This window comes from Epargyreus clarus, unplaced genomic scaffold (genome assembly GCF_041222505.1).
Source record: "Epargyreus clarus isolate Ecla_fem2 unplaced genomic scaffold, WU_Ecla_fem_2.2 ptg000025l, whole genome shotgun sequence".
In the NCBI taxonomy this organism is placed as follows: Eukaryota; Metazoa; Arthropoda; class Insecta; order Lepidoptera; family Hesperiidae; genus Epargyreus; species Epargyreus clarus.
In genome coordinates this window covers 2,113,151-2,138,811 of record NW_027332232.1, presented here as the reverse complement: position 1 = coordinate 2,138,811, position 25,661 = coordinate 2,113,151, and the positions used below count along the sequence as shown (strand labels likewise).

The 25,661-nt window shown below is 39.3% G+C and overlaps 1 protein-coding gene across 1 annotated transcript in view; it reads right to left on the bottom strand.

Moving 5' to 3' along the window:
• Positions 1–8,440: 8,440 nt before the first annotated feature.
• LOC140752778 (unextended protein) overlaps positions 8,441–25,661 on the bottom strand; it is a 118,935-nt gene continuing 101,714 nt past the window's right edge. Inside the window, exons 17-21 of the mRNA XM_073087128.1 lie at positions 24,599–24,725; positions 21,897–22,026; positions 20,601–20,697; positions 11,736–11,798; positions 8,441–9,267 (exon numbers count right to left, since the gene is read on the bottom strand). Coding sequence (XP_072943229.1) covers positions 9,142–9,267; positions 11,736–11,798; positions 20,601–20,697; positions 21,897–22,026; positions 24,599–24,725 — 543 coding nt within the window. The 3' untranslated portion in view covers positions 8,441–9,141. The remainder of the gene's footprint in view (positions 9,268–11,735; positions 11,799–20,600; positions 20,698–21,896; positions 22,027–24,598; positions 24,726–25,661) is intronic.

Sequence of the window (25,661 nt, the reverse complement as noted above, 5' to 3'; positions counted from 1 at the left end):
AATAAAGAAATATATAGGATCCGAATTATCTACCGGGCTAAGGGGCCCCCGACGTAAGAGGGGCCCCGAAAATATATACACGACACGCTAAAATTTATCTTCAACATTTCAAAATTGCAATGATGACCATTCACTGTTGGGTTTTAATTTTTCCTGACATAATTTTTACAACCCCTCCCCTTCCACTGGGGCCCCGAATTCTTGTGCTCAGAGGCCTCGGTATTCCGTAAGACGGTACTAGGGCGCGAGAAGCATATGTTTTATACCTCCCATTTTATATAAAAAAAAAGGAAAAAATTATTAAAAATTACGTAATTTTGAATCATATGTTAGAGGTCACCTCGAAAATAATAAAACCGATTTTGATGCGACTTTCAGATAACGATAAACGAAATTATAGTGATTTTACAGCATTGTAATTAGAGCTTAAATTATGTAGGGGTTTTACGAAATGTAAAAAAACATTGTATGTGTTGCTATTTTCAAATTTATTATCAAACATAATGTGAAATGGATACATATTATTGTCAGTTTACTAATCTAGATGTAGGCCGCATTATTTTAAACAAAACATATATGAGATTCAGATCTTTGTATGCATATGCATGTTATTTAAATAGTAAATGAGCATGCGGTCCACCTGATGGTAAGTCACTGCCGTATGGACGTCTGTAATCAACCCCAGATAGGATTAGCCCTACCTGAGCTCGGCCATAGATGCGTTACTACCTTTCAGGACCAAACAACGCCCAGTATAAATAGACATTTAGGGATCTTTTGCTCAGGACCGGATTTGGAGGTCTGGCATTAATTTGTACAAATAATGTACTAATTGGTTAAGTGCAAGAATTATCGGTAAAAATAAAAGACAATAGTTGCGGACTTCCAAATTTGGATATTTTTCTATCCTTTTTATGGGGACCCCATTTTTGTGGAGGTCCCGGGGCCCCCACTTGTCTTCTTCCAAATCCGACCCTGCTTTTACCATACAACAATCCAGAACACAGCAGCGCTAAACTGCTATTAAAAAACGTCCATAAAACTGACGTATGCTCACATGTGTATAAGCAGTTAGCGTTTTTAAACGCGGCGGGCAAACGCCGCGTGCGAACGCTCGTATACTACAAATAGGTTGAACGCCGCTGAACATTATTATGAAAACGACTAGCTTATATTCATTTGAAAATAACAATGACCAGATATTTTATGACCATTGATGTAGCAACTAATGGATTAAAAAATCAATTTCTAAAAAAATATTAGAAAATGATGAAGATTATTTTGATTAGCTTTAAACATTTTTAGGGTTCCGTACCCAAAGAATGAAGACGGAACCCTATTATTAAGACTGCCGTCTCTCCGTCTATCAGAGAGCTCTATCTCCTGAACCATAATAGATAGACTTTAAAATTTCATAGGTATTATGGTGGCTACTATAACAACAAATACTACAAATAAATCATGAAAATTTGAAGCTACGAGTTCGACTTGCACTTGGTCAATTATTTAAATAAATCCAGTATCGCCACCAAGCCAGGTTTAAGTACATTAAATATTTCATTATGGAACCCTAATTAAAATTTGCATGCTTCTACTACCGCCAGAAATCGATTAAGTTATCAGATCTCGAGGATCTGCATCTGAATGTGTACCAAATTACACCAGCTTGGCAACTGGCTTCCCTCAAATTTATAATTACACACTCAAATAATATTTAAAAATTCTATACTATATTTTAACTTTAGTAGCACTATTTTAAATCATATTATTATAGGAAAAGTTTTTATTTAATCCGTGTGAGTAAGTGGCCACCCAATTATAGCTCTTTCTGTATTCTAGTACATTGACTTTGGACGTTTAAGTACATAGCTTCCATCGGTTGTTACATCAAGGTTTACATCTTAAAACAACTAAATAGGACAAGACTTAATTAAAAATCAAAAACAATTATTAATTATAATTAAGTTAACTGTACTTAGCACCAATGAACTAAAATATAAGAGGGTGAAATAATAAGTACTAATAATTTAACAGTTTTAAGTTAAATAGATGTGTAGGGCGCGTTCGCACTAGGCCAGGGGTCGGCAACCTGCTGCTCGCGACCCATATTAATAGTTTAATAAAAATATTGTAAATGACAATTTGTAAGTGCCGTCGTTGGCCTATACAAAAAATAAATAGATATCATTTCATTTCATTCCATATGGCTCTTTCGATGTGAACCTGTGGCTCTTTAGTTCCATGCAAAATTTGATTTAATTTATTAAAAAAAAAAAATGTTCTTTAAAAAATGCTCTTTAAAAACTTTGAAATTTTGTAAATTGTCATTTTTGCCTCTTCCGACTGAAAAGGTTGCCGACCCCTGCACTAGACGCTTAAGCGAGCGTCAAAACGCAGCGTTTATTTTGCTTCTAACGGTTTTATTTTTGTATAATATAGGAATAGCAGACGAGCATACAGTCCACCTGATGGTAAGGGACTACTGCCGTGTGGATATCTGTAACAAACCCCAGGTATGTTTAGATATCACCTGAGGTTGGCCACAGATGCGCCACTACCCCTGAGGACTAAGCTGGATTGCCTTGGATAAATGTCTTTACTGGACATCTGTAACCAACCCCAGGTAAGATTAGATTCCTACCTGAGGTCGGCCACAGATGCGCCAGTACCCCTGAGGACTAAGTTAGATTGCCTCGGATAATATCTCCCTTACCACACTTCAAACCAGAACACAGCAGCGCTTAACACTGCTGTTATAACAGAAATAGGTGTGGCGGTGGTGCCGCCGGAGTCGAACCACAGAGGGTCCATACTCCTAATCCTTTGTGGTTCGTCTCCGGTGTTAGGTCGGTAGTTGGCCACCTTCAATAATATTTATATTTTATAATTACTAGTTGAATAATACCTATTATTTTTAGCTGCAAATGCAAAACTGCCTAATACTTTCAAACTGCTTAGTACGAACGCACCCTAATATCATACAAATATATTTATTTCAGATTTACTGTTGAAAATTATTTTTATTAATCGGCATCATTGACCAACTAAATGTTTAGACTCCTGATGAATAAAAAGACTGAACATATTTATACATACGATACGACGTCGTAATTTACGAGTATCATGTCGTAGAAATCTACGGCACGAAAAATAAATATAATCGTAAATTTTCACGACACATCATTTCAAGAATACTTTTTTGTCTGCTATTTTATATGCTCTGTCTGCAAATGTAAAAGTACCCTTATATGTTTGAAAAATATATTTAAGTGTCTATTTAGTTAGTTCGTCTACGTTAACTTTGAGAATCATAGTTTTATAAGAGAAATCTTTAAGTATGTTTCTTTCGTGTTGTTATAATCTATACAAAATTAATAATATATTTTAATTTAATTATCATTATATAGAAATGGACGATTACAATGAAACTAATGAAGTAGAAGTTGAAAGGCGGATTTCAAAAGTTGTCATTAAATTATCGTAAATATAATTCGAATCACTAAAGATTAGAATCTAAAATTGTGACATATTTTTATCAACGTATCTAGCAAACAATCTATCAATTATATTTAAAAAATATTATTAAATTTTTATCCACACTAATATTATAAAGAGGAAAACTTTGTTTGTTTGTTTGATTGTAATGAACAGGCTCAAAAACTACTGGACCGATTTTAAAAATCCTTTCACCATTCGATAGCGACATTATCTACGAGTAACATAGGCTATATTTTATATGAAATATATTTGATAAATAAATTTTGAGGCGGTACAAAGTTTGCCGGGTCAGCTAGTAATAAATATTAGATTATTATTTTATCAATATCTGTACCATTTCCATAGATAATAGGTTCTACCTGAAGCCGACCACAAGCGTTGCCACGTAGGATTAATATGGTCGCTATGTATACGTCATTTTTAAATCTAATCTTTAGTGATTCGATCAATAAAATTATTTGTATGTACTAGAAGATAGTTTTTTGAAAAATTTTTTGGCAAACGAAGTCTTTTGTGACCGACTGTGTACTTATTATTGTTTTTGGATAAAATACTGTTTTTTTTATTACTTAAAATAATTGGCTTGAAGAGTTAATCTGCTAAATCCAAAATAATTTTGCAATATGCACAATATTCGTTTATTTTTTTTCAAATATAGGAGTATAAAACGAACTTGCAATTTAACCGCGCGTTTACTTTGTTTTCGTTTGGCGCGGACTGCAAATTGAACTTGCAATTTGCAGTCCGCGCCAAACTGCTAGTCCGCTCTGAAGTTGTTGCGAGCCGGTGTAGTCATACAATTTGGTATAGCGACACGACTCATTTCTATATTCAGAGCGGACTAGCAGTTTTACGCGGACTATAAGTGGCTACTACTGACATTAAGTAATCAGTATAAACATTTTTTCAATTTTTAAAATTAATTTGGACTTAGCATCTCTCCTCTTTAAGCTAATATAAGATGCATTTCGAGAAGTCGAGTAAGAAAAAAAATTACAATTAATTAAAAAAAATGTGGTCACTGCATTTGTGTAATCAACCTTACCTTAAGTACAAGTCCTATCTAAGGCTGATCACACATGCATTCAATATTTAAAAAACATAATAGAAAAATATCATCTTTGCACTTTGTAAAATAGAATTTGATTTTCTTTTTAGAAAAAAACCTTTTTGCAGGCACAACTACACATTAATTTGACAAATGATGAATATATCTGACCTCGACAAAAACACCCACAAAAAAAAATCGAAAAACAATTTTTTTGTCTTTTTTTCAAACTCGACCGATCTAAATGCATCCATAACTACAATACATTATAATACAAGTGCGAACTATCTACAAAACAGTGCGTCTCTGTCTAATTCCTTGTTCAGTTGCATCCTTAGAGCGAGATAGTTATATACCTTAATGTTACTGTATTATTTGTCGTAAAAAATTACTGCATTCCAAAAAAAAAAGATAAAAAATTAAAAAAAAAAGTTAAAATCCTACCGAAATTTAATTTAAGCATTTTAAAAAGTATATTTTCCAATTAACTGTTTTTTTAACTTTTAAAGAAATAAATTAATTTTGTTTAAGCATAAAAAAATATTTATTATTCACGATTTTAATAATAAGGAATTTCGTTCCAACAAAAATAAATATATTTAAATTAATATTTTATATTTTCACGATTAACTGACTTTTTAATAAAAAATATAATAAACACTAAAAAATCCCCGAAATTAATTTAATTTATGCAAATTTTAAAAATGTACATGAATTTTGTTTTTGTTCTAACAAAATAAAAAAGAAGCCTTATATTTCTAGAAGTATTTTAAATTACATTTTTTATTTAAATATTAGTTTCAGTATTAATTTATTGTATTGTATATTTATTATTATATAGCCGCTTTATTTTAAAGAATATTTTTCAATTATAATCAAAATATTTGAATCACTTTGTTTTCGAATAAATATTGATATTTTCACTGACATATGCCCGTTATTAATATTCAATCTAGTTTATATAAAAGGTATAATACTCAATATGGGTATGTCACCGCAGATCGAAATTTGACTTTTTTATAATATAGGAGTAGCAGACGAGCATGCAGTCCACCTGATGGTAAGTGGCTACTGCCGCCCATGGACATTTATAATCAACCGCAGATAGGATTAAATATTCCTACCTGAGGCCGACCACAGATGCGCCGCTACCCCTGAGGATTAAGCTGGAACGCTTCGGAAAAGTATGTCTCCATTACCACATTATTCTTAGTATTCAGAAATTGCCAAATGTCGATTTAGGCAAAACGCAGGATAGATTGATTATTGATAACAGGCGTAGGTCAAAATATTGCGATAGAAGTAAGTAATAATAAGTGGAGTCCGCGCCAATCTGCTAGTCTACTCTGAAGTTGTTGCGAGCAGGTGTAGTCATACAATTTGCTATGGCGATGCGATTCATTTCTATATTCAGAGCGGACTAGCAGTTTTACGCGGACTATACTATTCATTTTTATAATTATTCATATATTCTATGGAATATACAGTTTATTACGAAACTTCATATTGTATTTTATTTTTGTATATTTCGCATTAAGAGTGCACAAGTAAATCTATTCTTCACTTATTTAATTACACGTTTTAATAATTCGTTTTTTATGTCTCTACGTATTTTAGGCAATATTTTATGATTTACATTATATATTTTATATTGAATTGTATATTTTGTATATTATGTGGTTTCAGATCCAGTTTTTTCTATTATTGAAATTATTTTTACATATCGATTATTTTTTATTTATTTTGATAATAAATGGCGTTGAACGAAATCAAAAAAAATAAAAAAAACATTTTGAAAAAAAGTGGAGAATTTGAGATTTAAAGCATCGATATGTAATCCTATATTGCTTTGTATATTGTATTTTGTATATGATATTTGTATATGATGTGTGTATCTTGTATTGTTATAAGCATTGGTACTTGTATATTTAGCTGTACTTACTCCCATTTTATAGTTATTGGATGGTGTTTTTTTAAAAGTTTGTCTGTGTTTTGATTATTTTCCTTTCTTTCAAATACTTTCATTAATCTGTTCCGAAATTCGTATTTTATTCATTACAACTGTTATTTGCACCCTACCAATTGTTCTATTTCTTTTTACTTTAACTCTGCACCTGTAGGTTGCCTAGAGATCGCTGATTAGCGATAAGGCCGCCTATTGTATTTTTAAAATTATAATTTTTTCCTGTGTACATTACTATTTATGGGCACAATAAAGTTTGGCAAAGGGAGATCTCCCGCCGGGCTAGGTGATCATGCCCGGGGAGCGGCCGCGCTCCGACAGTCTCAGTTCGGAACTTGTATATATGCCAGTTATTTAGAAAACTTCGATAGCGTGATTCAGAATACTCGTGGCGCCATCTCTTGACGAGTAGCGGGAGGTCGCCACAAAAGCATTATTATTATTTTTGTATGTCTTTAGTTATTTGGTGCTTTATTGACAGCTTCTATCGACCTTGCCAGTGTAATTTAAACAAACGTTGTTTTAGCTATTATTTTAATTCTTTCACCCGTGTTAATTATTTGATTTTCACCTAAAATTTCTCATTTACAAATCTTCATAAAAGCAGCGTAGTGGTATGCCTCGAGCCCAATTTACTTATAGTAAACATTTTATGTATGACACGACAAGATTTAAAATATATAAAGATTTTCAAAAATGGGATTCGCACCAAAAGCAGATGAATTTTCAATTTAGTTTCAACGCTTAATAGTCCATTGAAATGTTACAATTTTAGGAACGGATATTGCATTTTTTAGAACCGAATATTGCATTTTTTAGAGGACGCCATTTTATTTCTGGGACATGTGTGGGGGGTCAATAGAAGATTAACCTCAAGTTTGTGGGGTCGCCTTGTCCCCTAGCCGCCATCTTGGAAAAACACTTTTTTCGCGATATCTCGGAAACTATGCGCTTTACAAACAAATTGCAAAAATCATAATTTGTACCAAATTGTTTTGCCTACAAATATATTTATATAACTTTTTGCCCTAAATTAAAAATTAAAGAAGTTATAAGCAAAAAAGCGAATTTTTTTCCCTATATTTTTTTTAATTTCATTCATTGAATACGCTGTTATAGCGCTCCAAAGATGTCCCCCACACATGTCCCAAAAATAAAATTGCGTCCTCTAAAAAATGCAAAGCTCATGTAACATTTCAATGGACATAAGTTTCAACTGATGTTTCCTATAGAGATGTTAACACAATTTTAGTACATAAGTATTAATAAGGCAATAAAAAACGCATATCGTGAGTACCCGTTACATAATAAAATGTCTCAATTCCGCGATAATTTTAGTCTAAAATCATATAAGTATTATAATTCAAATTTGAGATTCGTATTCATTATACAATTCATATATTGTTACCATATATTGTTTATTTATTTATTGTTGGCTACACTTAACTCTAAACAACGATTATATTACGTTGTATAACATATTGTATAAGTATACATAATTAAGTAGATCTTCGTCCCGCTTGTATACTAAGTGTATATTTATTTAAATACAATTCAGACTGGCATTACATTACTACGTAATAATTTATTAAGTACTACAATGACTGTTGAACATAATTATAGAGTATACATTGCAATATGAAACAATATGATGTTCATATTGTTATGTATATTTTAGCACTTTGTTTTTAAGAATACATCGTGTTCCTTACGTCAAGTAACGTAAGATAGAGAATCAAGCCAATAGAATACCATTTTTAACAAAATTTATTGACTTTAATAGTTTCATATTGCAGTGTATATGATGTATACATATTTTAACCAAACTTAATATTTGGTATTCATGCTATTTCTCAACGAAATGTACAAATAACTTTTATTATTGTATTGCATTTTACGTATTTTAAAACAAATTATTTATAGAGTATATCATTAATTTCGTTGTTTACCAAAAATCCTGCCACTTTCTTAATACATTGTTTTATATACAATTAAATATGATGGTATAAATCATCGTATTGTTCTGTATATTTTTGTAATATACTCAGGGAGCCTACCACCGTATTTTAAAAACCATCATAGTTCAGGAAAGTTTTATTTCCTCCTTAAAACAGTAAAATATTCCGTCATACACAGTTGAACAAACTTAAACCCTTATTAATTTTTCGCTTATCCATTGTATGAAACCAACTGAAATTGTCATATTTTGCTTAAAAAGTTAAATTTCCTGCAAGAAAAGTAAAAGTATGATTAAAATAATATTGTTTTAAGAAATGCTAGTAACCCCACAGGTCGTGTGAACTCTACCATTTAGCACTTTGCCGAACACAGTCTTCTATGACCTACACTATTCACTCTGAGAGGGGTCCCGCTCCCAGCAGTGGAACAATATTGACTTGACGATGATATTTCAATACTTTTCAGTCACTTTATAAGCAATGTTACTAAATTGATTTATACCATCATATTGAATTGTATATTTATGTATACATCCATTTAAGTACCTTTTATTATACATTCCGTTGTAATACAATTTCCTTACCACAATGTAACACCATACCATGAAATTCTACGAAAGCGTAGTCTGTATACGCCTACACATTGACAGCATATTGTATTGTATTGTATACATCTACTTAAGCAGTTTCTCCTGTTCGTCTCGTGTGGTGTAGTTATCGCGCGGTTCAGGTGATGCGCGGGAAGCGAATGACGATCGCGTTAGCGGCGACGCTGATGCCGGCACCGGATTAGGAGACACCTGGATACACATATTGGGTTGTATATATATACAACTTAATATTAAGCGAGTAATATTACATGTTTATGTATTTTTTGATAAATGAGGCTGTTAGAACCAGAGTAGTCTACAAAAACGATTTACAATATGGAGAAAAGTAAGTGTATAGTCCGCTCTGAAGTTGTTGCGAGGAGGTGTAGTCATACAATTTACTATGGCGACGCGATTCATTTCTATATTCAGAGCGGAATAGCAATTTTACGCGGACTATACAACATTTATAAATTACGAAAATACAGATAGGTCAAAAATCAATAAAATGCAGTTACGCCACTCTGGTTCTAGCGGCCTCAAGTGTAAACTTAAACAGCAGAAAATAGATGAAATATTTAAGTTACACAAACTTTGCGAATATTCTTATGTAACGTGTAGATACCGAGTACGAACAATCAGATATATGTACGAGTACGAGAAAGCAAGCATGAGTATGTAATATGTATGACCTAATCGGGTGATTTTGGTACTTTTTCAACGAATCAAAGGGGTTCACCACTAACCCTTACCCCCTCCAATACTTGGAACAGCATGGTGGAGTATGATCCAATACGCTTAGTATGAGTTGTTACGTTTTGACAAAAATTACTGTTTTTGTTCACGTATTTCCCATATATTTCCAATCAGTTCGGATACAATCCGCTAGGGGCGCTGATTGGAAATGTATGTATGTATGCATACACATCAACAAATACCAAAACAGACATTTTTGTAAAAAACGTAAAAACTCATCCTAAGGTTACATGCCTCCACCAGTCGTTAGCAGAGATCTGTGCCCAACAGAGGGACAAAAAATACCAAATCCAAAAACAATAAGGAATAATGTACAATATTAATTAAGTTATTAGTTGGAGCTAGTTATTCATGCAAAAAACTTTCTTTTTGTTTGAAATTATTCTGGTATTTTTTTTTTTTATTTATTTATTATTTATGCACACACACAATATAGATACAAGAGGAAAAAAACATATAAAGAAATCGTATGTAAAAGGCACTGCTTATTTCTGTAAAAAATTTCTTCCAGCAGACCTGTGGTATTTTTCTGTTTGTTTCAAAAATACAGACTAATATAAGTAAACAGAGTTCAATTATTGTTAATAGCTAAATTTTTATGTACATATTTTAATAATAGCATCCTGCTAATTTAAATTAGTGTTGGATTCATAAGAAAATCAAAAACTATAATGTTATTGGCCTAAAATGTATGTTATTTTGAATATGAAACTGTTGTATACAATACAATATGTATACAACTATACATACAACTATAGTATACAATCCAATATGGGAAAATTAATTGCTTTAACGGTGAGGGAAAATATCGTGAGCAAACTTGCCGGACTTCTCTTACTAACTCTGAGATGTTTGAAGTTTATCAATCTGCACTTGGCCAGCGTGGTGAACTTGTATATATCAATTTATTAGAAAACCGGCCGAGAATTGAACCAGGAACCTAATAAGTTGCAGTGTGTTGACCGGTACAATCTTCAGTCTTAAGATTTAATAATTATGACATGTTAAGAAAAGTAGCGAATAAATTTAAAGTTCATTTGATAAGTGATTACTGCTAATCAGTAATCAACTCCAAATAGGAATGAAAGCCATACTTATGGTCAGTCATATTCATTGCTACTCTTAAAGACTAAGCTGGAACGCCTCGTATAAGTGTCTCCCTTACCACCCTTCAAACCAGAACACAGCAGCGCTACACTGCTGTTATAACACTGAAAACGTGTGGCAGTCCAATATTCAAATTCAAATTTAAATACTACAAATTAACCATAATAAAAAGGAACTCAAACTACCTACCTGTTGAATTAATTACTCATAACATTACTAATGATAATGGTTGAAAGCAAGGGGGCGCACGACAGTGCAACAGCCAAGTTCGCAAGTGCTTTCCATACCACTCAAACGATTACCATGTCATCCTCGCTGCAGTCTAAGCTGCTTATATTGCACAAATCATTAAATTCGTTCGCATCTATCTCATCGAAGTCCTGAAATTATTAAAATAGAAATTTCTACTGAAAGTAGATCATAATTGATCTATAAGTAATGTTGAACGGTTGGTAGTTCGCAACCTCTAGTTAAAAATGCTTAAGTTCCTCAGAGGGCATGTTCTATAAGCGCCCAGTATTTTTATAGGCCTCTCTCAGTCATGATAAGATCTGGGTAAAGCATAAAAAAGTTTAAAATCATGAACTTGGCTTCGATTTTTAAATTATCTTTTCTATCAAATCTAAGTCTTAAAAGTAAATAATATCTGCATTATTTAAAATTTATTTTTAAAATCCTATAAGACTATGATTTTACGCATATTTTGTAACTTTGTACGAAATTTTATATATAAGTATTTATGTAACAATCATTTACGTATGCATAAATAAATAAATATCTTGTATACAAAAAAGATATTTCTAAATGTAATTTACCTGTCTCGACGGTGTCTTATGCTCCCCACTGATGCTTATATCTTCGTCCACTGACTGCAATAACTGTAAAATAAAATATAAAAATACTAACTTGGTGCTGTAACTTCCGTGCGTCTTTTTGGGTACATTGGGTACAATATATAAAATTCTCGTGTCACAGTTTTCGTTGCCATACTCCTCCAAAACGGCTTGACCGATTTTGATGAAATTTTTTGTGCTTATCCGGTATCTATGAGAATCGGCCAAAATCTATTTTTCATCCCCCTAAGTGATAAGGGTTGTTCACCCTTAACATTTTTTTATTTATATGGCAACACGACGTTTGTCGGGTCAGCTAGTTGTAAATAAAAGTAGTGGTCGGTGTGGTGACAGCTAGTGGCTGAATACAGCGTAACACACTTCCAATAATATAGAAATACCAAATGTACATGTAGTGTACTGATAGTGAGTGGCCACTGTCGGATGGACATCTGTAATCAACCCCAGATAAGATAAGGGTCCTATCTGTGGTCGAACACAAATGTATTACTACCCCTGAGGACTAAGCTGGAACGCCTCGGATAAGTATGTCGTCCCTACCACACTTCAAACCAGAACACAACAGCGCATTACACTTTTTTTATAATATAGGAGTAGCAGACGAGTATGCAGTCCACCTGATGGTAAGTGGCTACTGCTGCCCATGGACATCTGCACAACCCCAGATAGGATTAGATATTCCTACCTGAGGTCGGCCACAGATGCACCGCTACCTGAGGACTAAGCTGGAACGCCTCGGAAAAGTATGTCTCCCTTACCGCACCCTTAAAACCAGTACACAGCAGCTTAACACTGCTGTTATAACAGAAATAGGTGTGGCGGTGGTGCCGCCGTATCTATAAACTTTTTTTATTAAATATACCAAAGAAGTACTTCTTGCGTGCATAGATTGACGACCCGCGTGACGAAGCGGCCACCATACCGGTCTGACGCGCAAAGGATCTCGGGTTCGATCCCCGGCCAGACAGATATCTAAATGATGAATTTAGATTTCTGTTTCTGGGTCTGGGTGTTTGTGTATTTGTCTATGTGTGTGTCCATGGCACCCACGACACAGGGAATCCTAGTGTGGGGCTGTGAGTTTAGAAAGCGTTTATAGATAAATACACACACGCTTTTTTATAAGTTACTAGCTTCTACCCGCGGCGTCACTCGCGTTCAGAGATCTTTGGCAATAATTATTCTTATGTATCGCTCGGGAACAGTATTTTTTTCGGGATAAAAGATTCCCTATGTCCTTTTCTGAACCCTTGACAACGTATGTAAAAAATTTCATGACTTCTTACACTTTTTATAGATTATAAGGAAGTTAGGATAATCGTGGAATTTGGTATAGGAGGAAAGAAAGGAATATTCTCACGGTCAAGTCTGATCCTTTTTCTCCAGTAACCGTAATATTCTGGAGAGTTGCATCAGTATCAGCTGATCCGTGGTCCAATCTTGCGTCGTATCTTCTTTGTCATCTTCAAATTCTATAATTCATGTACTTGTATATATATTTTATTATTTCAATATACCTACTCCTAACAGCGTAAACAATTACATTTTTAAATCTATATGTATTATTTATTAGTGGAAACTTTGCTGATTTTTGTTGTCTGTGTGAAAGTTACTGTATGTATTAAATATTGTATGTTTCCCAAATAAAAATAAAATAAAATAAAATTATTAATACCTTTTGTACTTTTCGTGTTTTTAGTAATGTTTAGGCTAAGTATCTTTTTAGACTAATATAATATGCAAGAGCTATTCAAATCATAAAATTGATAACCGAACATATTGTTTAAAAAAAATGTTTACTCTTTATTTTTTCATAAATATAATTTTTTCAAAAGAAAATATGGTAATATATATTTTTTTGTTTATCTTGTTATTTTTTCTGTGCTATAGTGCCTCCGCGCATGCGTCGTAACGTTTTAAAAGGAATGATTAGTTTCGTTGTAAATAGAATATCGCATAATCTATCTCTTTTACGCCTTGCCTTTTAGTAGGAAAGTTTCAGTCCAACCTCACCTAACCTAAACATCATCGCTTCTTGTACCATGTTTCACACACCTAAATATCTGTTTCACGCTTTCGGAGGCAGAAACTGACCCGTCAATCCAACCTAATCTAACCTAACCGTCATCACTTTGCATTATTATCCTTTCTCTAACACTCTAACCACAGACAGTCAGTCTAACCTAACCTTCATCACCTAGCACTGTCACTTTCTCTCTCATACCCCTAACCACAGACAGAGACGTAACTATTACGGCACCAGTTACTGTGCACATTCAACTGTTCCCTCAACGGCGTGTCGCGTCGGGTTCAACTCGCGAGCGTCAATCTAACCTCACCTAACCCATCATCACCTAGCACTGTCACTATCTCTCTCACACCCCTAACCACAGACAGAGACGCAATGAGTGCGGCATCAGTTACCATCCAAATTCAACTGTTACCTCGACGGTGTATCGTGTCGGGTCCAGCTAGCGAGCATCAGTCAACCAAACAACCAAAACCTCACTGCTTCTCACTATCACTATCTCTCTCACACTGCCGACTATCGAAAGAGACACAGCGAGGGAAAATAGTAGTACTAATCTAATCTAATCTAACCTACCCTAACCAATATATAATTTACTTCTTATATATATTTTTTTATAATATAGGAGTAGCAGACGAGCATGCAGTCCACCTGATGGTAAGTGGCTACTGCTGCCCATGGACATCTGTAATCAACCCCAGATAGAATTAGATATTCCTACAGGTCGGCCACAGATGCGCCGCTGCCCCTGAGGACTAAGCTGGAACGCCTCGGAAAAGTATGTCTCTTTTACCACACCTCAAACCAGAACACAGCAGCGCCTAACACTGCTGTTATTAGGTAGAAATAGGCGTGGCGGTGGTGCTGCCGGAGTCGAACCGCAAAGGGTTCTACCACCTTCGAATCTAACTAACTATTATCTTATCTAACTATTACGGCACCAGTTACCGTCCACATTCAACTGCTGCCTCGACGGCGTGTCGTGTCGGGTCCAGCTCTGTCTTCGCACTGCGGTCACATCTTCCGATATGCGGACAGTTTTCTCTGCGGGCATGTGTAAAGCGTGTGATCGATCATCGATCGATCGACTGAGCGTTTGATGTATGCGATAAAGTTCGCTGGGACGGAAGCTCTAGCGGACTAAGAGGGGGGCTGAAGGGGTGGTCCATTCAACGTTCCGCCGAGGCCTTCAACGATCTTATTCCGCCACTGAACGGTTAAATTTGTTGGTTCGGCAAGTTGTGTCCAACAGTCCACCAATCTGTATTTGGTGGACTAAAAGTCTGGTCATTTTATGATCACGCCCAGTGGGACAGTGGGTTGATGAAGTTTATAATTATAATTAAAATATAATTATCGTCCCTATTTATCAATCAATTGTAATCAAATTCCCCAGTTATTCAATAAATTATATGATTTTACCAATTTATTAATTAAATGTATTAAATTTCCCAATTAATCGATTAATAATCCTAAATGTTTCCAATTAATTCATTCATTATTATTATATTTTCCATTTACAAGTGAGACTTGTAATCTTTAATCAGTTATAGTACGCGCCAAATTGCTAGTCCGCCCCGTATGAACGCCCCGTAGAAACGAGTCGGGTCACAATAGCAAATTGCAGATATTAGCGGGACGAAGATAGTGCGCCCCCCCGCCACCCCGGACCCCCTCTTGCATTAGTGTGCCCTTACGTTACGGAGTATATGCTAACTAAACCTGCGCGCAACAACTTCAGAGCGGACTTACAGTTTGGCGTGGACTATAATTAGTTAATTTCCCCAATTAACCAATAAAATTCCCCCCAATTAACCAATAAAATTCCCCCCAATTAACCAATAAAATTCCCCAATTAACCAATTAAGTCCCCCATTTAACTAATTAAATTCCCCATTTAACCAATTAAAAACCCCCAATTAACTAATTTAATTCCCCAATTAACCAATTAAATTCCCCAATTAACCAATTAATCAATTAAATAACCTCGATCCGACGGCGTATCCTTAGGCAAGTTGGACAGATACAAATCCACGTTAGTGCCGGTCAGCGTCTCGATATTGACCATACGTTTCGACTCTACGCTCGCAGGCGAATCGCTGTTACGTACTTGCATCAACTCTATCATGTTTGGTTTAGGTGATGACTGAAAAAGTATTTTTTTACTTTACTTTTTTAAAGTACTTTTTGAGTACTTTTATACTATTACTTATATTAGAACTTATTATCATATTTTTCAAGGATACTTTGTAATATAGGAGTTGCAGAAGAGCATGCAGTCCACTTGATGGTAAGTGGCTTGAAGGTGGTAGAAACTTTGTTCGACTCCGATAGCACCACCGTCACACCTATTTCTGTTATGTTATAACAGTGTTAAGCGCTGCTGTGTTCTGGTTTGAAGTTGGTAAGCGAGACATACTTATCTGCGGCGTTCCAGCTTAGTCCTTGGGTAGCGGCGCATCTGTGGCCGACCTCAGCTAGGAATCTAATCTTATTTGTGGTTGATTACAGATGTCCACGGACGGCAGTAGTCATTTACCATCAGGTGGACTGCATGCTCGTCTGCTACTCCTATATTATATGAAAAAAATTACTATAAGGATAATGATAAATACTACTTTCTAACAAATACTTTATTCTGCTTGTTTAAATACTATTTTACGCATATGATAACCTTTTAATAAATATTATAGTGCTCTTTCGATTTTTCTGCTACTTTGATACGCATATTATACTAAAACTTTTAATTAAATTTTTGTTAATTTTTCTATACTACTAATTACTAATTTACTGTAGTTTTTACATTTTTTCTACTTTTATTCGCATATGAAAACCTTCTTATACTATTATAACTGGCAAATTACAAGTTTATCATATTAAGAAATAAATTATACATAATTGAAACTGTTTATTTATATACTATTTTAGGCACATTTTACTTTACTGTCCTCACGATTTTTCTGCCACTTTACTTATATTATAGTAACAAGTACTTAGTTATACTTTTAACCAAATATTTTCTTAAAATGAATATTATTGTTCCATATACCACCTACTAACTTTACTGTTGTTTTAACATTTTTTCTACTTTTATTCGCAGATGTAAACCTTACAATGCCATAATAATACTCTAGTTTACTTGTTAATAATTATTTTTATCTTATTAATTTTATACATTACTCTACTTTCTAGCTACTGTTAACCCGACTGCGGAGTGTAATGTTATTCGAGCGTATGTATGTATGTGTCATTCTTTGTCACGCTGCAGCACAAACGGCTTGACGGATTAACATATGAGGTGTCGTTGGATTCCTCTAAATTGACAGTAACATATATATTGTATACCGGTTAAGTTTTTTATTTTTATTTTCAAGGGATGGGGAGTAACTGAGATTTAGGATTGTTTGGGGGTGAGTAGTGTGTGGGGGGTGAAGATGGGATGATACAGATGTTATAAACAGGGTGTTTTTGTAGGGAATGTAGGTATTTTTAAGGGGTATAAGCAGTCGGGCTTTTTATTTATTAAAGTACCGGTTTAGTTTAATTCTCTAGTTAAACTATAACTTGTTATACTCAACTATACTTTCTTATACTACAATACGCACAACCTTATTCTCGCTAGAGGGGCTGTGCGGTGTGACGGCGGAGGGCCGCGTGACGTCAGAGCCGGCTAGTGTGGAGCGGCGCGACGTGGACGGCATGTATATGTCCGAGCGTTCATACAGTTGCTATGGGGAGGGAGGGGGAGGTGTTTAGGGGGGATTGTATTCTCGCTAGAGGAGCTGTGCGGTGTGACGGCGGAGGGCCGCGTGACGTCAGAGCCGGCTAGTGTGGAGCGGCGCGACGTGGACGGCATGTATATGTCCGAGCGTTCATACAGTTGCTATGGGGAGGGAGGGGGAGGTGTTTAGGGGGGATTGTATTCTCGCTAGAGGAGCTGTGCGGTGTGACGGCGGAGGGCCGCGTGACGTCAGAGCCGGCTAGTGTGGAGCGGCGCGACGTGGACGGCATGTATATGTCCGAGCGTTCATACAGTTGCTATGGGGAGGGAGGGGGAGGTGTTTAGGGGGGATTGTATTCTCGCTAGAGGAGCTGTGCGGTGTGACGGCGGAGGGCCGCGTGACGTCAGAGCCGGCTAGTGTGGAGCGGCGCGACGTGGACGGCATGTATATGTCCGAGCGTTCATACAGTTGCTATGGGGAGGGAGGGGGAGGTGTTTAGGGGGGATTGTATTCTCGCTAGAGGAGCTGTGCGGTGTGACGGCGGAGGGCCGCGTGACGTCAGAGCCGGCTAGTGTGGAGCGGCGCGACGTGGACGGCATGTATATGTCCGAGCGTTCATACAGTTGCTATGGGGAGGGAGGGGGAGGTGTTTAGGGGGGATTGTATTCTCGCTAGAGGAGCTGTGCGGTGTGACGGCGGAGGGCCGCGTGACGTCAGAGCCGGCTAGTGTGGAGCGGCGCGACGTGGACGGCATGTATATGTCCGAGCGTTCATACAGTTGCTATGGGGAGGGAGGGGGAGGTGTTTAGGGGGGATTGTATTCTCGCTAGAGGAGCTGTGCGGTGTGACGGCGGAGGGCCGCGTGACGTCAGAGCCGGCTAGTGTGGAGCGGCGCGACGTGGACGGCATGTATATGTCCGAGCGTTCATACAGTTGCTATGGGGAGGGAGGGGGAGGTGTTTAGGGGGGATTGTATTCTCGCTAGAGGAGCTGTGCGGTGTGACGGCGGAGGGCCGCGTGACGTCAGAGCCGGCTAGTGTGGAGCGGCGCGACGTGGACGGCATGTATATGTCCGAGCGTTCATACAGTTGCTATGGGGAGGGAGGGGGAGGTGTTTAGGGGGGATTGTATTCTCGCTAGAGGAGCTGTGCGGTGTGACGGCGGAGGGCCGCGTGACGTCAGAGCCGGCTAGTGTGGAGCGGCGCGACGTGGACGGCATGTATATGTCCGAGCGTTCATACAGTTGCTATGGGGAGGGAGGGGGAGGTGTTTAGGGGGGATTGTATTCTCGCTAGAGGAGCTGTGCGGTGTGACGGCGGAGGGCCGCGTGACGTCAGAGCCGGCTAGTGTGGAGCGGCGCGACGTGGACGGCATGTATATGTCCGAGCGTTCATACAGTTGCTATGGGGAGGGAGGGGGAGGTGTTTAGGGGGGATTGTATTCTCGCTAGAGGAGCTGTGCGGTGTGACGGCGGAGGGCCGCGTGACGTCAGAGCCGGCTAGTGTGGAGCGGCGCGACGTGGACGGCATGTATATGTCCGAGCGTTCATACAGTTGCTATGGGGAGGGAGGGGGAGGTGTTTAGGGGGGATTGTATTCTCGCTAGAGGAGCTGTGCGGTGTGACGGCGGAGGGCCGCGTGACGTCAGAGCCGGCTAGTGTGGAGCGGCGCGACGTGGACGGCATGTATATGTCCGAGCGTTCATACAGTTGCTATGGGGAGGGAGGGGGAGGTGTTTAGGGGGGATTGTATTCTCGCTAGAGGAGCTGTGCGGTGTGACGGCGGAGAGCCGCGTGACGTCAGAGCCGGCTAGTGTGGAGCGGCGCGACGTGGACGGCATGTATATGTCCGAGCGTTCATACAGTTGCTATGGGGAGGGAGGGGGAGGTGTTTAGGGGGGATTGTATTCTCGCTAGAGGAGCTGTGCGGTGTGACGGCGGAGGGCCGCGTGACGTCAGAGCCGGCTAGTGTGGAGCGGCGCGACGTGGACGGCATGTATATGTCCGAGCGTTCATACAGTTGCTATGGGGAGGGAGGGGGAGGTGTTTAGGGGGGATTGTATTCTCGCTAGAGGAGCTGTGCGGTGTGACGGCGGAGGGCCGCGTGACGTCAAAGATTCTTATCTATCTCTCGTGGACGGTACTTTTTCGGGATAAAAGGTACTCTTTGCCCTTTTCTGAACCCCTGACAACGTGTGCACAAAATTTAATTAAGACGCGAAAGTGTAACAAACATACAAATTCACATTCTCATTTATAATAATAGTTAGGAAGTTTGGCAAAGGGAGATCTCCCGCCGGGCTAGGTGATCGTGCCCGGAGAGCGGCCGCGCTCCGACAGTCTCAGTTCGGAGCTTGTATACAGGGTGAATTTTTCAAACGGGCCTTCAGGGCCAAATCCCAAACGTATGCAAATGTATGAAAAAATACGTATTTTCTTAAAAAAATTCCATTTCCTTTATTTTGTCACATAACATTACTTCCCAAAATTTGATCCTTATAAGCGACACTATCAGATAGTGGAATAATATAAAGAGTGTATTTTTTTTCAAAATGAACTCGTTCGATTCTCAGCTAAGGAAAAAGTTATTTTAAAAAAGTAGTGATGCAGTTTTAGTTTTTATGAAAATCGGCCTCGTAACTCCTTTCAGCATTTTTCGCTAATCCACATAGTTTCGGATTTGGCCCTGAAGGCCCGTTTGAAAAATTCACCCTGTATATGCAAGATGTTTAGAAAACTTCGATAGCGTGATTCAGCAGCGCCATCTCTTGACGAGTAGCGGGAAGTCGCTACATTACCTCTGCTGTCGCGACAGGAAGAAATCTTTCAGCGCTTTTATTGAGTTAAAAGTATTTCTTTTCTTTATGTTTCCATGTAATTTTTTGCGAACTTATCTTTTATTATTATTTTTTTTTCTTTTTGACAAAGAATCTTGACACAGAATATAAGGTCTGGATAAACAGTTTCAGATAACAAGGATAGGATATTATTATAAGGGAATTTCTTAACTATATTTAAATAATAAATATATTAATTTTAATATAACTTTTAAGGGACGAAAGGTACAAACAACTTACCTTATCAACTTCCGTGTCAAATTGTTCGTTCGTGGCGCCCTTTGAAAGCGCACCCTTCTCCATAAGGGTTGCTCTCTTGGCAGCTAGGTATAGGGATCTGAAAATAGAAATAAATTGAAATTTATTACCAGTGACGAAGAACTTAACTATGTCATACTACCAAGCCCACGCAAAAATATAATTATCCCAGCAGTGGGCAACCCATTATTTTGGTCTCACAAGTGATAAACAGGCAAGTCTTTCATAACTGCAATATAATCAAGCATCCTTCAACTTTGCCCAGCAATGGGCAAACTCATTACTACGTCTCACAGGTTGCAAATACACAGTTCTTTCACTATAAATACAAAATAACTAAGCCCACTTAAAATCCAAATTAACCCACCTAGTGGGCAAACCCAATCTTACACCTCTCTAGCTTCAAACACTCACATCTTACACCACCAGTCTAAAAATCACCAATCCACACCCCAATCAACTTTGCCCAACAGTGGGCAACCCAATTCTATTCTCTCCCCAGCACCCCACACCCCCTGTTTCACTTACAACCCAATCCCACCCCCTAATCAACCTTGCCCAACAGTGGGCAACTCCCAGCAACTTTGCCCGGCACTGGGCAACTCCCAGCGACATTGCCCAGCAGTGGGCAACTCCCAGCAACCCCGCCCAGCGGCGGGCAACTCACCGCTTCACGGTCAGGTAGTAGAGCTCGGTGACCGCGCGCACGGAGTAGTCCGGCACGAACGTGTGCCGTAACATCGCGTCCATGTTGATGTTCTGTAGCGAGCCCATCGCTGCTTATAGTACCAAGTGTTTTTATTTGCAGCGTTGTCCATAAGTGAGAAGCTTATAGTGTATTTTGTGTGTAGATTTGTTCAGAAGTGGGCAACCCATATGATTAGTAACCTACTACTGACACTCCCACTACCGACTGAATGTCATGAAGCTGCTTCCAGAATTGGGCAACTTACAATTACACCTCACGGGATGCAAATACACAATTCTTTCACTGTCGATGCAAAATAACCAATCCCACGCACATACAAATTTTGCCCAACAGTGGGCAAACCCAATCCTACGCCTCCCTAGCTTCAAAAATCCACACCTTTCACCACCATTTCACATCCACCAATCCCACACTCCAGCTAACTTTACCCAACAGTGGGCAACCCAATTTTTTCCCTCCCCAGGCATTCCACAACCCCCTATTTCACTTACAACCCAATGCCATCCCCAACCAACTTTGCCCAGCAATGGGCAACTCCCAGCAACCCCGTCCAGCGGCGAGCAACTCACCGCTTCACCGTCAGGTAGTAGAGCTCGGTGACCGCGCGCACGGAGTAGTCCGGCACGAACGTGTGCCGCAACATCGCGTCCATGTTGATGTTCTGTAGAGAGCCCATCGCCGACGGAGTGGGCGACTCAGCTGGGGGAAAAAAAGTAAATATAATCATTTATTTCTATTCTATTTCTACCTAATAACAGCAGTGTAACGCTGCTGTGTTCTGGTTTGATATGTGGTAATGGAGACATAATTTTCCGAGGCGTTCCAGCTTAGTCCTCAACGGTAAAGGCGCATCTGTGACCGAACTCAGATAGGAATGTCTAATCCAAACTGGGAGGAGGGACGGAGGAGATGCAGACGAGCATGCAGTCCACCTAATGGTATGATACTGCCGTTTGGACATATGTAATCAACCCCAGATAAGATTAGATGTCCTACATGACATTTATTTATTTATTTATCATCGTGACATCGGCCACAGATGCGCAGCTACCCCTGAGGACTAAGCTAAAACAAAGCTTTTCCAAGGAAAAGTATATCTCCCTTACCACACCAACAGAGCAGCTCTTAACATAAGTTATAACAGAAGTAGGTGTGGCGATGGTGCCGCCGGAGTCGTAGTCACAGCGGCGCTTGATGGGGGAAAATACAAATACGTAGGGTCAAGATGTTTAGGACCCCGTATGGTTGATCTGGTAGCGACCTGTACTGAATAAAAAACCGCCTCCCTCGTTTCTTCTTTGGTTGCTCCCCGTGGGATTACCGCTAAGTATTTCTTCACGGAGGAACGACTTAGCTATTCATCAGCTATGACGTGTGTGTATGACGCTCACTGAGGCCGATATTCTGCGTGTTCGCCTGTCTGTCTGTGTACGTGTGTGTGTGTGTGCGTATGTGTGTGTGCGTGCGTGCGCGTGTGTATGTGTGTGTGTGTGTGCGTGCGCGTGTGTATGTGTGTGTGTGTGCGTGCGCGCGCGCGTGTGTGCGTGTTTGTGTGTGTGTGTGCGTGTGTGTGTGTACGTGTGTGTGTACGCGTGTGAATGTGTGTACGCGTGTGAATGTGCGTGCGCGCGTGTGTGTGTGAGAGTGCGTCGAATACACAGGCATTCGATGTACTTGTATGTGTGAGCTTGTATGTACGAGCTTGTATGTGTGTGTTCTACGTGATGTTCTGAGTGAGCGCGTGCACGTCGAAGTACTTGATGGGTGTGTGTCTGTGTGTACCTGTGCGAGTGCCTGTGTACGCCTGTGTGTGTTTGTGTACGTGTGTGTGTGCCAGTACGTGTATGTGTATGTCCGTGTCCGTGTGTGTGTCTCACCGACGCCGATGTTCTGCGTGAGCGCCTGTGTGCGTCTGTCTGTCTGTCTGTATGTGTGTATGTATGCTACTCACCGACGCCGATGTTCTGCGTGAGCGCCTGTGTGCGTCTGTCTGTCTGTCTGTATGTGTGTATGTGTGTCACTCACCGACGCCGATGTTCTGCGTGAGCGCCTGTGTGCGTCTGTCTGTCTGTCTGTCTGTCTGTATGTGTGTATGTGTGTTACTCACCGACGCCGATGTTCTGCGTGAGCGCCTGTGTGCGTCTGTCTGTCTGTATGTGTGTATGTGTGTTACTCACCGACGCCGATGTTCTGCGTGAGCGCCTGTGTGCGTCTGTCTGTCTGTCTGTATGTGTGTATGTGTGTTACTCACCGACGCCGATGTTCTGCGTGAGCGCCTGTGTGCGTCTGTCTGTCTGTCTGTCTGTCTGTATGTGTGTTACTCACCGACGCCGATGTTCTGCGTGAGCGCCTGTGTGCGTCTGTCTGTCTGTCTGTATGTGTGTATGTGTGTTACTCACCGACGCCGATGTTCTGCGTGAGCGCCTGTGTGCGTCTGTCTGTCTGTCTGTCTGTCTGTATGTGTGTTACTCACCGACGCCGATGTTCTGCGTGAGCGCCTGTGTGCGTCTGTCTGTCTGTATGTGTGTATGTATGTCACTCACCGACGCCGATGTTCTGCGTGAGCGCCTGTGTGCGTCTGTCTGTCTGTCTGTATGTGTGTATGTGTGTTACTCACCGACGCCGATGTTCTGCGTGAGCGCCTGTGTGCGTCTGTCTGTCTGTCTGTATGTGTGTATGTGTGTTACTCACCGACGCCGATGTTCTGCGTGAGCGCCTGTGTGCGTCTGTCTGTCTGTCTGTCTGTCTGTATGTGTGTTACTCACCGACGCCGATGTTCTGCGTGAGCGCCTGTGTGCGTCTGTCTGTCTGTATGTGTGTATGTATGTCACTCACCGACGCCGATGTTCTGCGTGAGCGCCTGTGTGCGTCTGTCTGTCTGTCTGTATGTGTGTATGTATGTCACTCACCGACGCCGATGTTCTGCGTGAGCGCCTGTGTGCGTCTGTCTGTCTGTCTGTATGTGTGTATGTATGCTACTCACCGACGCCGATGTTCTGCGTGAGCGCCTGTGTGCGTCTGTCTGTCTGTATGTGTGTATGTGTGTCACTCACCGACGCCGATGTTCTGCGTGAGCGCCTGTGTGCGTCTGTCTGTCTGTATGTGTGTATGTGTGTCACTCACCGACGCCGATGTTCTGCGTGAGCGCCTGTGTGCGTCTGTCTGTCTGTCTGTATGTGTGTATGTATGTCACTCACCGACGCCGATGTTCTGCGTGAGCGCCTGTGTGCGTCTGTCTGTCTGTGTGTATGTGTGTATGTATGTGTCTCACCGACGCCGATGTTCTGCGTGAGCGCCTGCACGCCGAAGTACGTGAAGGGCCCCGCCTCGAACACGAGGTTCTCGCGGCCCACCGTCACCTCCACGCGGCCCTCCAGGATCAGCACGAAGTAGTCCACCTGGGGTGCATAGACCGTATACTTCATCATCATCAACCCATTACTGTCCCACTGCTGGGCACGGGTCTCCTCTCAGAATGAGCAGGATTAGGCCATAGTCCACCGCGCTGGACAAGTGCGTATTGGTTGTCTTCACATAGCTTTGAATAGATTTTTTTAAAAATTTCTCAGCTATGCAGGTTTCCTCACGATGTTTTTCTTCGCCGTTTAAGCAAGTGATAATTAATGTCTAATACGCACATAACTTTGAAAAATTAGAGGTGCGCTGACATTTGAACCTCGGACCCCTCGAGCGAGAGACGAACGAGTTTCTTAACCACTAGACTATCACTTTTTGTTTTATATTACATATTACTAGTTGACCCGGCAAACGTTGTGTTGCCATATAAATAAAAAAAATGTTAAGGATGAACAACACTTATCACTTAGGGGTATGAAAAATAGATAGTAGCCGATTCTCAGACCTACTGAATATGCATATAAAATTTGGTGTAAAACGGTAAAGCCGTTTCGGAGGAGTACGGTAACTAACATTGTGACACGAGAATTTTATATATAGATATTATACATATTTTATATACATCTTCTATGTATTCTATCATCTTCATTCCATTATACATATTCTATGAAAATTTCAAGTGTCTTTCTATTACAATTGTGACACGAGAATTTTATATATAAAATATTATACATATTTTATACATCTTCTATGTACATATTCTATCATCTTCATTCCTTACTTATTCTATGAAATAGAACCTTGTGACATACGGACATACAGCAAAGGTAATAGGATTCCATTTTTAACACGCTTTTATTAGCTTGGGTTGTACGTTTGTATGTATGTATGTATGTACGTAACAGTAACGGAATCTTTAAGCCAGATTTCTATCCACTTTGAACGTTCAGTTTAATTCAAAAATTTGAAGAATTATC